Raw genomic sequence first — 14,115 nt, forward strand, 5'->3', positions numbered from 1 at the left:
AGTTGCTACACCTTCTAGATCTGAAAGAGAATCAGACGTGAGCATGACATCATCACTATAATGGTACAGCTGCACCACTGGGGGTTTCTTCTATGCTGCCAAGTCCTGGCCTACAAGTCCATTACAGATGGTGGGGCTGTGGAGGTATCCCTGTGGAAGGACAGTGAAAGTCCATTGCTGTCCTTCCCATGTGAAAGTAAACTATTCCTGACTTTACTGATCAATGTCAATGGAAAATAAGGCATTAGCAAGATCTACCATATAATGTTCCTAGTTCATGTCTGAGGGCATTCATCATATTTGCAATAGAGGGGACAGCAGCATGCACATAATTCATGGTCATATGCCAGGAGCCATCTGGATTTTTTACTGGCCACACTGGGGAATCGAAAAGACTATGTGTGGGCTTTATTATACCCAACTTTTCCAGTTCCTGAAGGGTTTCTCCAATTTCTTTGTGCCCTGTAGGCAATTCATATTGTTTGGTATTAGTCACCCACCAAAGCACAGGCAAAGCTTTGGGCGGATGCCTAGCATGTCCTCTCAGAACTGTGTTTACCACACATATTCTCAGTCTGAACTCACCTACAGTAGTCTGAAAACATAGACCCTTCAGTATATCAATCCCCAAAATATATTCATGGATGGGAGTTTTTGGGGTTAGATGCCCTATTCCCAAAGGGATTTGGGCTTTTTTCACTCTGATACCTTCTGCCCGTATCCATCTATAATAGTGGGGGTCCCAGGAAACCACTCAGGGTTACCATGAATCAGTGAACATTCAGCCCCTGTGTCCACCAGAGCCAAGACACATTGTATGTTCGCTGGGGGCCAATGGATAGCTATTTCAGCATGTGGTCTCTGGTCCCCCCATGGTCCCTCAGGGCAGATACCTTGACCTTCCCCTCATTCAAATGGTGTTCCCCAATCACCTTCCTGTGTGGATTCAAGTGAGGTTGGGTCACCCTCCAGCAGGAAGTCTTGTAAACACACAGGCTGGACTTGTGGCTCTGTTGCTGGCCTGTCTCTTTTTTCTTAATGGCTGGAAGTGCTGTTCTGGTTTCAGTTGTTGCCATAGCTCTAGTAAGATCCTATTTGACCTACCATCTAATTTCCTCCCATCTGCTCCTGCCCGTACTAAATCAACCCACATCTGGGTCCTTGTAACCCTCATGGGGCTCTAAATTCTTCCTGTGAGTGGCAGACCTTATTTCTTTCTGCGTTCTCATTGCTTCAGCCCCTCCTAAGTCTAATACTGTATGGTTAACCTCACTTATGGGCTGCCTTAAATGAGGGGTAAGAATGGCCACTAGAGACCCAAAGAGGGAATGTGGGAGCCATCTGAAGCACATCATTTCTCATCCCTGCAGTAAAAGGCTCCTCATATCAGCCATAATTCTCTGGACTGTAGGTCTCATAACACCTGTTGGAGCTCAGCCATCTAGCAGGGGAGGATGGTAAACCACCCTGATTGGGCCACACAGCATGAAGTACAGCCATAAACCAATCAAGGAGGGAGTGATTTCCTGGGGTCTGATGTGCATTTTGTAGTCACTGCCTCAAAGCAGGATCAATTGCCAAGGCAGCTTTCCAATCTCTGATCCCAACAGAACAATTCCATCTACCCCTAAATCCCACAGACACAGGAGCCACGCTGATGTTGACTCTGAGGGCTTCTGCCTAAACCGGGAGCCCAAATCCACCAACTCAGCCTAAGTATAGGGGCAGAGCATAGAGTGCTCCAGGACCTGGGGAGGGGCTGCATATCTCCTGGAGGAACCCTCAGTTGCTCTGTGCTTATTTTTCTACAACCACTGGTTGTGCTTTCAATAGAGGAGGGGTCAGTGTCCCTGGCACCATCCCTTCATCCTTCCCCAGCTCCTCCATTTCTGGGGCTGATGGCACCTTTCTCTCACCTCCCCCGAGTGCCTCCTCTGCTACAACCTTTATGTTTTCTACGGTGCCTCACAGCAATGCCAGCTCAGTCTTCAGCAGCTCTCTTACTTCACCTCAATGCCTCACAGCTGGCATTCTTGCACCGCCTCTTCTGTACTTTCCTCAGGAGTACATCCTTTACCTCCATGGCCTTTTCCTCCTTCAGAGCACCTGGCAGAACTGCTGTCTCATTCTGTAAGGAATCTTTTACCTCCTTCACTGGACCTCAGAGCTCACTTTCTCACACTGCTGTTTCTTGTGGATTTTTCAGGGGTCTGTCCTTTTCCTTCATGGCCTTCACCTCTTCCACAGCACCTCATAGTGATGCCACTTCAGTCACCAACATATTTTTACTTCCTCAATGGCACCTCACAGCCGGCGTTCTTGTGCTTTCTTTTGCATCGATGCCATTTCATTCTTCAGTGAATCCACAGCAGTTCACAGCTCATGTTCTCATGCTGCCAGTTCTTGTGTCTCTTTCAGGTGCATGTTCTTCTCATATGTAGACTTTTTTAATACTGTGAGAAGCAGCCAACCCACAGTCCCCGCTGCCTCATGGGCACTCTGCTTCTCAAAGGATCTGCTTACTATATCAAGAGCCACCCCTACAGCCTCAGGTGTTACCTCCACCTGCCTCCAGTCCTGGGGTGGGGCCCAGCCCTCTAATAGGCAAGCCACCTCAGACCACATACCCACTGGGGAACAGTCAACTGTCTCCCCATTCATAGAGGCAGCCACATGAAGCACCCCTCCCATAAGGGCAGCTTGTTCTTTTCTTTGGTCAACAATGAATCCTGTTGATATTGCCAATTGTCTTGCCAATGGGTTTCAGCCCCTGCAAGTTCACTATCAATTAAGTGAGACTCAGGAATGACAACGGAATGTTCTTGGGGTGAAAGGGTTTATTACCCAGCTTCTTCTCCCAGTGATAGGTTGAGCACTAGAATTATATCTCTGTCCAATAGTCTGCAGGTCTGTAATCCTCCTTCATCTCTGCCTCTATGCAGAGCACTGGGCAGAGCTCTTTATATAGTGACTCAGTCAATAATAGCTAATTGCCTGTGGGTGTGGAAGCTGTAGCCTAGCAGCAGGCCAGTTACATCAAGTAGTTTAGGTTCAGGTGAGGATCCTGGCCATAGGAACCTTCACTTTATTCTCACCTGGCTTTCCATATTCATCTCCACATGGACAAGGAACCTGAAGGTTTACATTGTGCCTCATTTCTAATTCTTGGTGTTTAGATGGTACTTTTAAAACAGGTGCTCCACAAAATGGTTCTTCATTGCATATATTAGGTTGATCCACATGGACCTACCAGTTTTGTTGGTAAAAAAATAATAATCAAATATTGACAATTCTATATGGTTTAATCTAATAATTCTATTCTCACTTTGCCCACATGGTGTATGGGTTTGTTTTTCCCTAAGTGCTTTCATATTTCTGTTTCTGATTGGAAAGCTCTTTCTCCTTACTTTATCCATCTTATTCCTTCCTTTAACATCTTGGTTAATCACTCATCCCATGCTGACCTAGCATTTTCTGGCTAATATCTCTGCATTCTTCTCTAACTACAGGCATATTTTATTTCCCCTGTGCCTTTCACAATGTAGGCCCTACACAAATATTTGTCATAAGGCTGAATTACATATCTGAGGATAGGTCACTGAGGGTCTGAACCCCAGGTTCCTTCCTTGGACAGAAGAAGATCCCTGTCTAGCCAAGATAATGCGATTGTTGAAAGTGGGCTTAAAACAATCAACAGTAAAGCCTCCAGGTTGTTCTGCTGGTGCGGTGTTTGAAAATGTTATATGCTAAGTGATAGGCAATCTACTTTCAGCTCAATTTCAGGAAGGAGTGGATTCTACCCAGCCAAAGCAATTTCAAAAGACCCTTCTGGTTGACAGAGTAAAAGAGAATGTTGATCACAGAGGGGAAAACACATAGTTAATGAGAACAGACAGAGTCATCACATTAAAGAGAAAGAGCTGCTGTGTGGAACAGTCACCCCCTGTACCTAGGAACACAGGCACACAGTGCTTGACAGCATGAACTGGAGGAAAACAAAGGCTGTACAGCCTAAAGACTATGCTGTGTGCACAAATGAAGAACTTTTGGGGAATAATTATAAGAGCATTGAAGCAAGAGGAAGAGGAAGGGAGAAGGGAGGCAGGAAGGGAGAAGTGAGGGCTAAGATCATGGGACACACAGGACAGAACCACAAGTGCTGAGAGAAGAATCTAGACTAGTCAGAAAGGGGCAGACCACTCCCTTGGACACACTAGTTAAGGTGTACACTGGGTTCCTAACTAGGGGAAGCTAGAGAAGAATAGTAAGTGTGTAACTTTAGGCAAGTTGCTGAATCTTACTTATTTGAAAAAGTAGCACTGATAGTGCCTATCTTATAGGGATAATGTAAACACTAAATATTACATATGAACACACAAAGTGCCCAGCACATAATAACTATGTAATATGGACAGCCTTATTACTCAAGTATTGTTTGGGAAACTATATGGTCTGTCATTCTCAACTAATCCTTTCACCTTCTCCATGAATTCTCCATGTGAAGAACTCTCCAAGGAGACTCATGAACTGTATACATTTAACCGGTCTCACACGCACACATACACACAAATAAATCAGTAAGCTGAATGCCTTAAAACAAGTGTCCAAAAGGCATTTCTGTGAAGACGGAAATATTCTGTATTTGCACTGACCAGCATACTAACCATTAGCCCGTGAGAGTACTGAGCTCCTGAAAGACCTCCTGCAGGGGCCTCAGTGGCCTAGTGGGTCTCTGGATCAGATGGCCTGAATCTGCCTCTTATAGCTGAATTATGTTAGGCAAGGTACTCAGCCTCCCATGCCTTGGCTTCATCCTTAGTAATATGAGATTGATAATAATATCACTGTAGTGAATCATGAAGATTAAATGAGAAAATACATAGAAAGCAGTGGTTCTCAAAGTTTAGATGCATTGGAATCACCCAGAAGCTGTTACAACACAGATTACTGGATTCATCCCCAAAGGTTTTGATTCAGTGGGTCTGGGGCAGAGACAGAAAATTTGCATTCTTAATCAGTTCTTAGGGGGTGCTCATGCTGTTGGCCAGGGGACCACACTTGGAAGACCATTTATAAGACCTGTAGTATGGTACCTGGTATGTGTGAGAATTCAATAGTGTTTGTTTTATCATCAGCATCTTCATGGTGTACATCAAGGTTTCTGGAAAAAAAAAACCCTGTACCTTATTAGGGATCTCTAGACCATTTTTCTTTTTTTTTTTCTTTTCTTTTCTTTATTTTTGAGAGGGCATCTCATATTTATTGATCAAATGGTTGTTAACAACAATAAAATTCTGTATAGGGGACTCAATGCACAATCATTAATCAACCCCAAGCCTATATTTCAACAGTCTCCAATCTTCTGAAGCATAATGAACAAGTTCTTACATGGTGAGCAAGTTCTTACATAGTGAATAAGTTCTTACATGGTGAAGAGGGCAAGGGCAGTCATCACAGAAACTTTCGGTTTTGATCACGCATCATGAACTATAAACAATCAAGTCAGATATGATTATTCATTTGATTTTTATACTTGATTTATATGTGAATCCCACATTTCTCCCTTATTTATTTATTTATTTTAAATAAAATGCTGAAGTGGTAGGTAGATGCAAGATAAAGGTAGAAAACATAATTTAGTGCTGTAAGAGGGCAAATGTAGATGATCAGGTCTGTGCCTATAGACTAAGTATTAACCCAAGCTAGACAAGGGCAACAAAACATCCACGGATGCAGAAGATTTCTCTCAAAACAGGGGGGTGAGGTTCTAAGCCTCACCTCTGTTGATCCCCATTTTCTCACCTGATGGCCCCCCTGCGACTGTGCCTGTCTTAGGTTGTTCCTCCCTTGAGGAATCTTACCCGTCTCTGGCTAACCAGCCGTCTTCCGGTCTAGCCCATTTTCTGACATTATTTTGATAAATGTTTATGAAGCACCTACAAAGGGAAAAATATCTCTTCTGTATTCCAAGAGACAGCCTGTCAAGGAGGGCTTGGAGTAGGTACAGCTACAGAGCACCAGGTTACCTGACCATCATTACTACCATCTGAAATGCCTTTCATCATTTCAACTCTCCACAAGACACAGAAAATTTAAAAAATCGCCTTTTGAGGTGAGCCACAAGCTAGATTTCTCTCTAATTCTTCTTGATAAAAATGATGTTCTGAGGCCTGTAAGTGGTAGATGGAAAATATGTGAAAACACATCTAGGCTCTTGACTCTTATATCAACTTCCTGAGATCCTGGGTACATCCCTCAATCATGGACCTGGATTTTGGACTTGATGAGCTCTCAAGTCACTTTCAAAAACATCAGCAGGATCCTCACAAACCCAACCTCACCTGTGCAGGGATTTACTCCTTGGAAGTTATCATAAGTCATCTAGTTTTTCTCCTCTGAGATTCTTTCTGTGGTCCCTTTAGTTCTTTGGATGAAAGGTGTTGGAAGAGGATTAACAAAAAAAAACCCCAAACAGACAAAGACAATTGGCTTGATAGAGTCATCTTTAATTTTGTCATTTTCTAGTATTCATACTATGGTTCCTTTGGAATAAAAAAAAAAAAGCCTTGATGAAAATATGCCCCAAGAGCCTCTAGGACTATAGACACCATTCCAGGAAGAGATCCAAAAAAGGGTCTTTCAATTTGGATTCTGAAATGCAGTATTTTATGTTATTTATATCTGTTCTAATAAAGGACCACTCACTCTACTTCCTTCTCTTAAGAAACATGAGTAAAAGTTCTTTGCAAATATCCTAGTCTTTTATGTGTAAAGGGTGAGGATTGTTCCTACAGGTAGAAAACTTATAAACAATTTCTGTTACAAAATCAGTCTTACTAACAGGTCCTGATATGGTAAATCAGGATTATCTTTTCCATTTTCAAGAAGTGCAGAGAAGCTGGCTTTAGAGTGACTTATTACTTAGAGAGACTGGGACAGAGGTGAGATGAGAAGCTCCCACTTACTAGGAAAATCTGATTTGTCAGGTCTGACTACTGTTGTAATCTGACAGAATATACTTTCAACTGTCTCCACAATAAGCATAGGAAACAGAACTTGGGACCTGAGTTGGGGATTTTGAGGAGCAAATGTGATCAAGTTTGGCGGAAGCCAGATTTGAAGCAGGCAGCTATTTGTTGAATTGCTAATATAAGCAGTATCAGTGGTTCAGGTTGTGTATTTTCAGTACTCACCTTCAAAATAGGAATATCTGGAGTCTCACACATGCTGTCTCTCCGGGTTTTGTGCTGATGAAAAAGCACTGCTCTCAGGAGTAAAGGTTTTAATCTCAGATTTGCTTCTTACATCCTGAGTGATACCATACAAGCTAACTGTACTTTCTGAGCCTCACTTTCCTCAGGTGTAAAATGGAAATTCCTCTTTTGCATATTTCACATGGGGTTGGTGAGATTCAACTGAGAGATGAATACAAGGAAGTATTTATTAAGAACAGCATCCAGGGACCTGTGCTCTTGTATAATAAATAAATCAAGCTGAAATAAAGCAACCTTCTCATAAGATTGTATCATGTATTTCTGAACTAAAAAAAAAAAAGCTGGAACAGTCAATGTGGTCTAAAGGGGAACAAAGTAATCAGTTTAAATACATTAAGGCAGGTGCCATCTCAGTGACAAATGAGTGATGGTAATCAACTTATTTTTATAAGATCTGAATACAAACTGGTCCAAATGACATCTCAAAGATTGTAAGGCTAAGACCTCACATACTACTTTTTAAAAGAGTTAAGATAAAGTGAGCACCTGAGCTAGTACATACTCCACAGAGAGACACAAATGATACACTCATTTGCTAAATTACTGTTAACTGCCTCAAATTTACATAGATAAATTCAGGCCAAGGAGTGTGCCTCAAATATTTGAAGATTCAGGTGGCTGTACATTCTCTGTTTTGTTTGTTTTGGTTACAGCAGTTGCTGATTGGGATTCAACACTGTTCTATTTGAAGGCTACAAATCTTATTCATCAAATGAAACCAGTGATTATGTGTACCAAATTAAATGTCCCCAAACTATAACTTTTTGCTTGTGCAGAAAGCTGCCTTTATTGGAGTGCACTGACCACAAGACATGAAAGCCATTTTGTGGTTAGTCGATTAGTGGCAACTTCCTAGAGAAACCCCACCAATTTCTTCACCTCCTGGCACACAGGATATGCTAATTCTTTGGCTTTAACTGATCCAACTCGTAAAACCTTCTCTAAGTGGCCTTTGTCCATCTTCAGTTTTTCAATTTCACTCTTAATTGGAGCAAATTTCTCAATCACAGCATCTGCCACCACCAGCTTGTAGTGTGCAGTGTCCATGCCAGCACTGCGGCGGACCACTTCCTCCACAGAGAGTCCTGTCACTGCGGCGTGAATGGCAACCAGGTTGGACACACCCCTGCGGCTGTCTGGGTCGTAGGTGACCTCCGAGGTGAAGTCCGTCACAGCCTTGCGGAATTTCTGTACTATCTCCTCTTGGCTGTCTGTTATTCTGACAGTGGCCAGTTTATCAGGATCTGATTTTGACATTTTGACAGAAGGATCACGGAGGGATTTTACCTTCTTCATGGATGCTAGGTAAAAACACCCCAGGCACATATCGAAAACAAAAACAAAACAAGAAAACATGAACAATATTAAAAAAATCACCAGGAATGTCAGTGTTTAGACCTTAAAAAGTGCCAAGAATACTAAGTGACTTTATTATTTTTATCTGGTATATTATCTCTATTATGTTATATTCATACTATATTTATTTTGTAGTATACTTATACATATTTCTATTTGAATATATAAATATGAAATACTGTGAAAAATTCAAGCAATTTATGTAAGCATGAAAGTAAAGGTCATCTGAAATATGTAATAATACTGTATACATTTTGTTAATCACATTTTCTTGCACCTTTCAGTGTATACATACACATAAAAATGTATAATCTTACACAAATGAAATTATATCAGTCATATAGTTTTTCCTGTGTATACCATTTTAAAAGTATCTCTTTTTTCTCCCTCTTTTTCTTCTCTGATCTTCCCTAATAGCTTATCACCCTCTGCCCACAACCACTGCCCTTCCTACCTCCAACTGATTTTAACAACCTGTGGCAATCCTTCCATTTCTTTACCAACACACACACACACACACACACACACACACACACACACACACACACACATACATGTATGAGGGAGAAGTCACTTGGTTACTACTCTGATAGAATCAAGATGTTAAGTTGTGCTTCACAAACCAGTGTTATTAATAATTGCCTATTTTATGGCTATTACGGAAACAAAGTTTAAATAGGTAAAATAGTAATAGGCCAAAACATTAACATACTTTTTATTTCTAAAAAAAGGTTGACTTCAGTGCATGGGGTACCCTGAATTTGTGTGAACTGTTGGAATGACTTAGAAATTATACCTGCCTTATGCTTCTAACTTGATACTCAGCACGTTATACCCCTTTAAAATGCTATCAGTTTAATGAAGACAGACAGAGCTTAGGTTCCGTGAAGCTTGGCCCTGCCATACATTTACACTGCTACCAAAATATTGATAGAGATTTACACAGCTTCTTTCCTCAAGAAGATTCCAGACTAGCACAGCCTTGAAAGTTGCAGTTGAGGTTTCAGATTCAGTAAGTAGATTGTATACTCCATCTTGGCTGTACATTTAAGAAGTCGGAGTGTAAGAATTACCAATTCCTTATTTTATCTAGATTGATTCAGCAGTTCTCCTGTGCATTTAGTTTTATTGTGAATAGGGAAGGCAAGGTAAACTGGTTTTGAAATCAAAGAGCTTAATTGTAGAACTCAGCTTTGCCACTGTCTACATACACTACTCGGACGTAGAATCAGCCTTGCCACGCCTTAGTTTCCTCATCGATACAATAGGGAAGAACACCTGTTCTACCAAGTGAAACGTGTTTATATATATATATATTTTTCATTATAAAGTATTACATAATTTACCTTATATAAACTATATATATATAAACTAAAAAAACCCATTTTCTTATACAATACTTTATAATGAAAATGGTTATTTTTAGTTTTTAGTCTCTTCTATACTTTTCTATTTTGGTTATTTTATTCAATAATCCAATGAAGTGTACCAGTCCTACATTACAGAAAAATATGGAGATTCTGGTTACAAATCCTGAAGACTGTCCATGAGAAAGCCAAGTTTAGACCCAAGAAAGTTCCAAGCCTTGGTCCATTATCCAATCTTCTTTTCAAAACACACCTTGATTTAATACTCTTACGTTTGTTACTTACTTAGGATGGATTTGGGCACTGGGAAGAACTCCCCATACTTCTTGTTAAACCCTCGTGCTAGATCCTGAACTAGCTCCATGTGCTGGACTTGATCTTCCCCGACAGGAACGTGTGTGGACCTTTAATAAAAGCCAGACAGAAAAACTCAGCAAGGCTCCTGCTTATACTGCAACAATATTGCAAGCAGCTGCATTTCCCGTGCCTATTTCACTGTTAGGTGTTCAACAAATGTTCACCAACTACAGAGGGAATGTCGAGACCTAAGTCTTTATCTGTGTATCACATTAATGTCAAAGATAGGTTTGTCTACTCTAGTTCTGTTTCTTCCATAGCAGAAGAATATAGCCATCAACACCAGTGTGACAGGATCTTGTGGGGAGAGAGAAATGCTATCTTAAATAGCATATGCTCTAAGCAGTTGTATTTTAAAACCACTCCTCAGTACATATTATCCTAGCCTTGAGCAGATGCTTTTTACTTTAGAGCTTGTGCTCACACTTGAAAGATACTCCATCCACTCTTCAAATCAAAGATGGCAGAAGGTTCTTCAGGCAAGAATTTTTTCTCCCTGTTATACACGGAATAGCTCAAGGTCTTTTTGGAATATGTGCCTACATTTTCAAGTAAATTGCAATTACAGGACAATGAATATGCTGCAGAGAAGTTAATGAATAAAATCTATCAGTACAACGTAGATGGACCTCAAAAACAATGTTGAATTAAAAAAGCAAGTTGCAGAAGACATGTACAATACACTGACATTCATGTAAATCTTAAAAGTGCATATGAACATACAATATATAGTTTACAGATGCATATATAAATACAAAACTCCCTAGAAGCTTCTCCACAAATTCATGGCAGAAGTTGCCTCCAGAAAGGAGGAAAGAGAATGGGTATAGAAAAGGAACAAAGAAGATCAGGATTTTATTCTGTGATATTTTATTTAAATATAAAGATGTGAAACAAAAACTATCAGGATATAGGGATTTTATTTGTAATTATTTTAATACCATATGTAAATTTACGATATTCGATCACAATGAGGTCAACAAGGGGCGTTAACAGCTATAGAAAGTCTTGATGAGAAAAACTTTATACAGGTATCCCCTGCTCTTCAGGCATTTGTTAAGCCATTTTGCTTTTATGAAAGACCTACATTAGCAACTGTTTTCGCTAGCGGAAAGAAATACAAAGAGGATTTTCACTTTCATGAGAAAAGGTGAACAGCAAACATAGCATTCAGCGTTGGGGTTGCAGCGAGAGCCGTTAAACCGGCAGCGCGCACCCAGCGCAGCCAGTGGCACTGCCACGCCCCTTCCCTGGAACCACACTGGGAGTCTCTCAGCGTCAAGCCGCCCTAGCTTTGAACTGTGTGAGCAATCTGGGCTTTATCTCGGTTTATTTGGTGCATCCTAAGGTATCAGAAAAGCCCGAGAGGTTATTTTTTTGGGGTCTGGCAACGCTCAAAGAATTTTCCATATTAATTAATTGCTGCTTTGCTTTATGCCATTTTGGCTTATGAAAGTTTTCATAGGAATGCTCTACTTTTGGATAGCATTCTCCTGGTTTCCCCCCTGTAGTTAAATATTACTAGGGCAGGAGATGGGTGGTTTTAGTTCTTTAATGCTTGGCTGAGGAGTTTACATTTGATAATACAGAAAGTAAAGTGCTGTAGTTTCTTGATCAAGGAAATTTAATGTCCTGTGAAAACAGCATCCTTAATGTGAACTTGGATATTTCCATGGTACCTGTACATTCTGACTGGAAAAATAACAGCTTTACAAAACAGCCACAAAAAAGGAAAACTGCTAGAAAATTATGGCACTTTGCTATAGAGAGGAGAATCTCCTAGCCAAGTAGTTAATTAGTGGTTCTTGAAAAACTGGAAGAGAGCTTATTATTTTCCTGTTAATTACTCTCCACAGACTACTGGTCCATTTAATAAAATTGTCTAGAGCATAGGAATTGATGTTAGTTTTGACTAGCGTAAAGACAACCACTATAATAAAATACTTGAGAACATTTTGAAAAATTTGAAATATCCCTGCAATCATTTTTTTTGCAAATTACTTTCCAGTCTTTGTTGTCTATATAGATGCATATTTTTTATATATGCATGCCATCTTTTATGTTAACATAAGACACTTCCCATGTTTCTATGTGTTCTTCATTAATAGAATTTTAATAGCTTGCATAAGAATGTTCCTTTACTACAGTTAGAGAACCATAAGGAACTTATTTTATGGCAGATTCTTTTGAATATTCATATAGTGGGAAATTTTGATTTGAGTAAAAAAGTTATTTCTTACAATAACCCAAAAGTCCTGTGGAGACAAAGCTGGTGAATGAATGTTCAATGATTTCTGGTCAAAACAAGGTATGACTGTCAGTTGATGAAACTTGTATTTGTATCATAAAATATTTTGTATATATATATATCCAAAAGAAATGCTGATAAATGTTTTGATTATAGGCATAAGAATAGGTTTCAAAGCAACTCTTTGACACTTCTTTTGCACTTAAGTTATAAAAAGAAATAAAATATATTTATTAAAAAATCCCTGAAAATTAGCCATATTTTCACATAGTCCCTCAAACGCAGTTGTGTGTGTGTGTGTGTGTGTGTGTGTGTGTGAGAGAGAGAGAGAGAGATACAGTATAGCATTTATTTACGAGCATAGGTTTTGGGGTCAGGTTAGCTTCAAATTCCAACTCTGCTACTCTCATTTTGTGTGATTTTTGAGTAAATCATAGAATATCTATCATAGGCAACTTTCCTACTGTAAAATAGGAGTAATAATATTTACCCTATACTATTGTGGTGGAGATGAAATAGGACAATGAATATAAAGTGCTTTAGCACAGTGCCTGAAATCTTGTATGTCTTCAAATGATGTCTGCAAAATAGAATTCTAAAGTGGTATATTGTATCACAGAAAGCTGCTTAAGACACACCCCCTATACAAGTAGAGTTTCACTCCTTATCTGACTCTGATTCCAACATCTCTCTACCTTGGCCAAAAGGAGGGCAGGTTGCAAGAGAAAAGAACGCTAGGGTCATCATGTTACTATTAACGAAGTAGATAGTTAAGAGCTGATGAATATTTATTTGCTTATGTGTAAATTTTCAAAGGAGAGTAAAAAGAAAACAGTATCAGCACAGAGCAATGTGTTGGCTTATTTTTCTCCTTTTGTCCCCTAGGTGTTGACACTGCTAAAAACATTCTCTTGGCTCTCTGGTTCTCTCCCACCATTGAGGAGGTTATTAACTTCCACATGAGGATCCACATATCTCTAGTCTGATTTCTAAGGTCTCTAGCTCTGCCATCTCTTGAAGGATTAGGTTGTATCTTTGCCTTCCTACTAGAAAATGGCACTAAATACCCCACATTTACTCCCAAACTCAACACTGAAGAATCAACATTCCAGTTTTGAAATGATGTTGGCATTGTGTCTAAGACAACCTGTCTCAATTTCTTACTAAGATACCCATGAAGACAGAGAAAATATAAATAACTGAAAACCAGCATCAAGAGTTAAAACTAAGGACAGAATTTGAGAAGACTATCCATTGACTGTGAAGATCAATAGAACTGAAATGAAAATAGTAACTGAGCTTCTTGTGGTATCTACTCAGAGCAAATGTTCCATTGCTGGAAACCTCTTCCAACTGGGGGTAAAGGCAGACAGCCTTATACTGCAGCCAGAGTGATGCTAACCCTTTTCTCCTCATCAGCCTGATTCTTTCCACATTCAGTCATGACAGCAGGTCTCAGAAAGTAACGGACGAGCAGTGGAGGCAGCAGGAACTGGTCACGGGGTGGTGCATT

At 40.0% G+C, this 14,115-nt stretch overlaps 1 protein-coding gene across 4 annotated transcripts in view; it reads right to left on the reverse strand.

Moving 5' to 3' along the window:
* Positions 1–7,508: 7,508 nt before the first annotated feature.
* Positions 7,509–14,115, reverse strand: part of WARS2 (tryptophanyl tRNA synthetase 2, mitochondrial) — a 142,657-nt gene continuing 136,050 nt past the window's right edge. For all 4 annotated transcript variants that reach the window (XM_057500599.1, XM_036924441.2, XM_036924442.2 and 1 more), the window contains 2 exons: positions 10,283–10,401; positions 7,509–8,575 (listed from right to left, as the gene is read on the reverse strand). In XM_057500599.1, the coding sequence (XP_057356582.1) occupies positions 8,127–8,575; positions 10,283–10,401 (568 nt within the window). In that variant the 3' untranslated portion in view covers positions 7,509–8,126. The remainder of the gene's footprint in view (positions 8,576–10,282; positions 10,402–14,115) is intronic.

This window comes from Manis pentadactyla, chromosome 4 (genome assembly GCF_030020395.1).
Source record: "Manis pentadactyla isolate mManPen7 chromosome 4, mManPen7.hap1, whole genome shotgun sequence".
Taxonomy (NCBI): Eukaryota; Metazoa; Chordata; class Mammalia; order Pholidota; family Manidae; genus Manis; species Manis pentadactyla.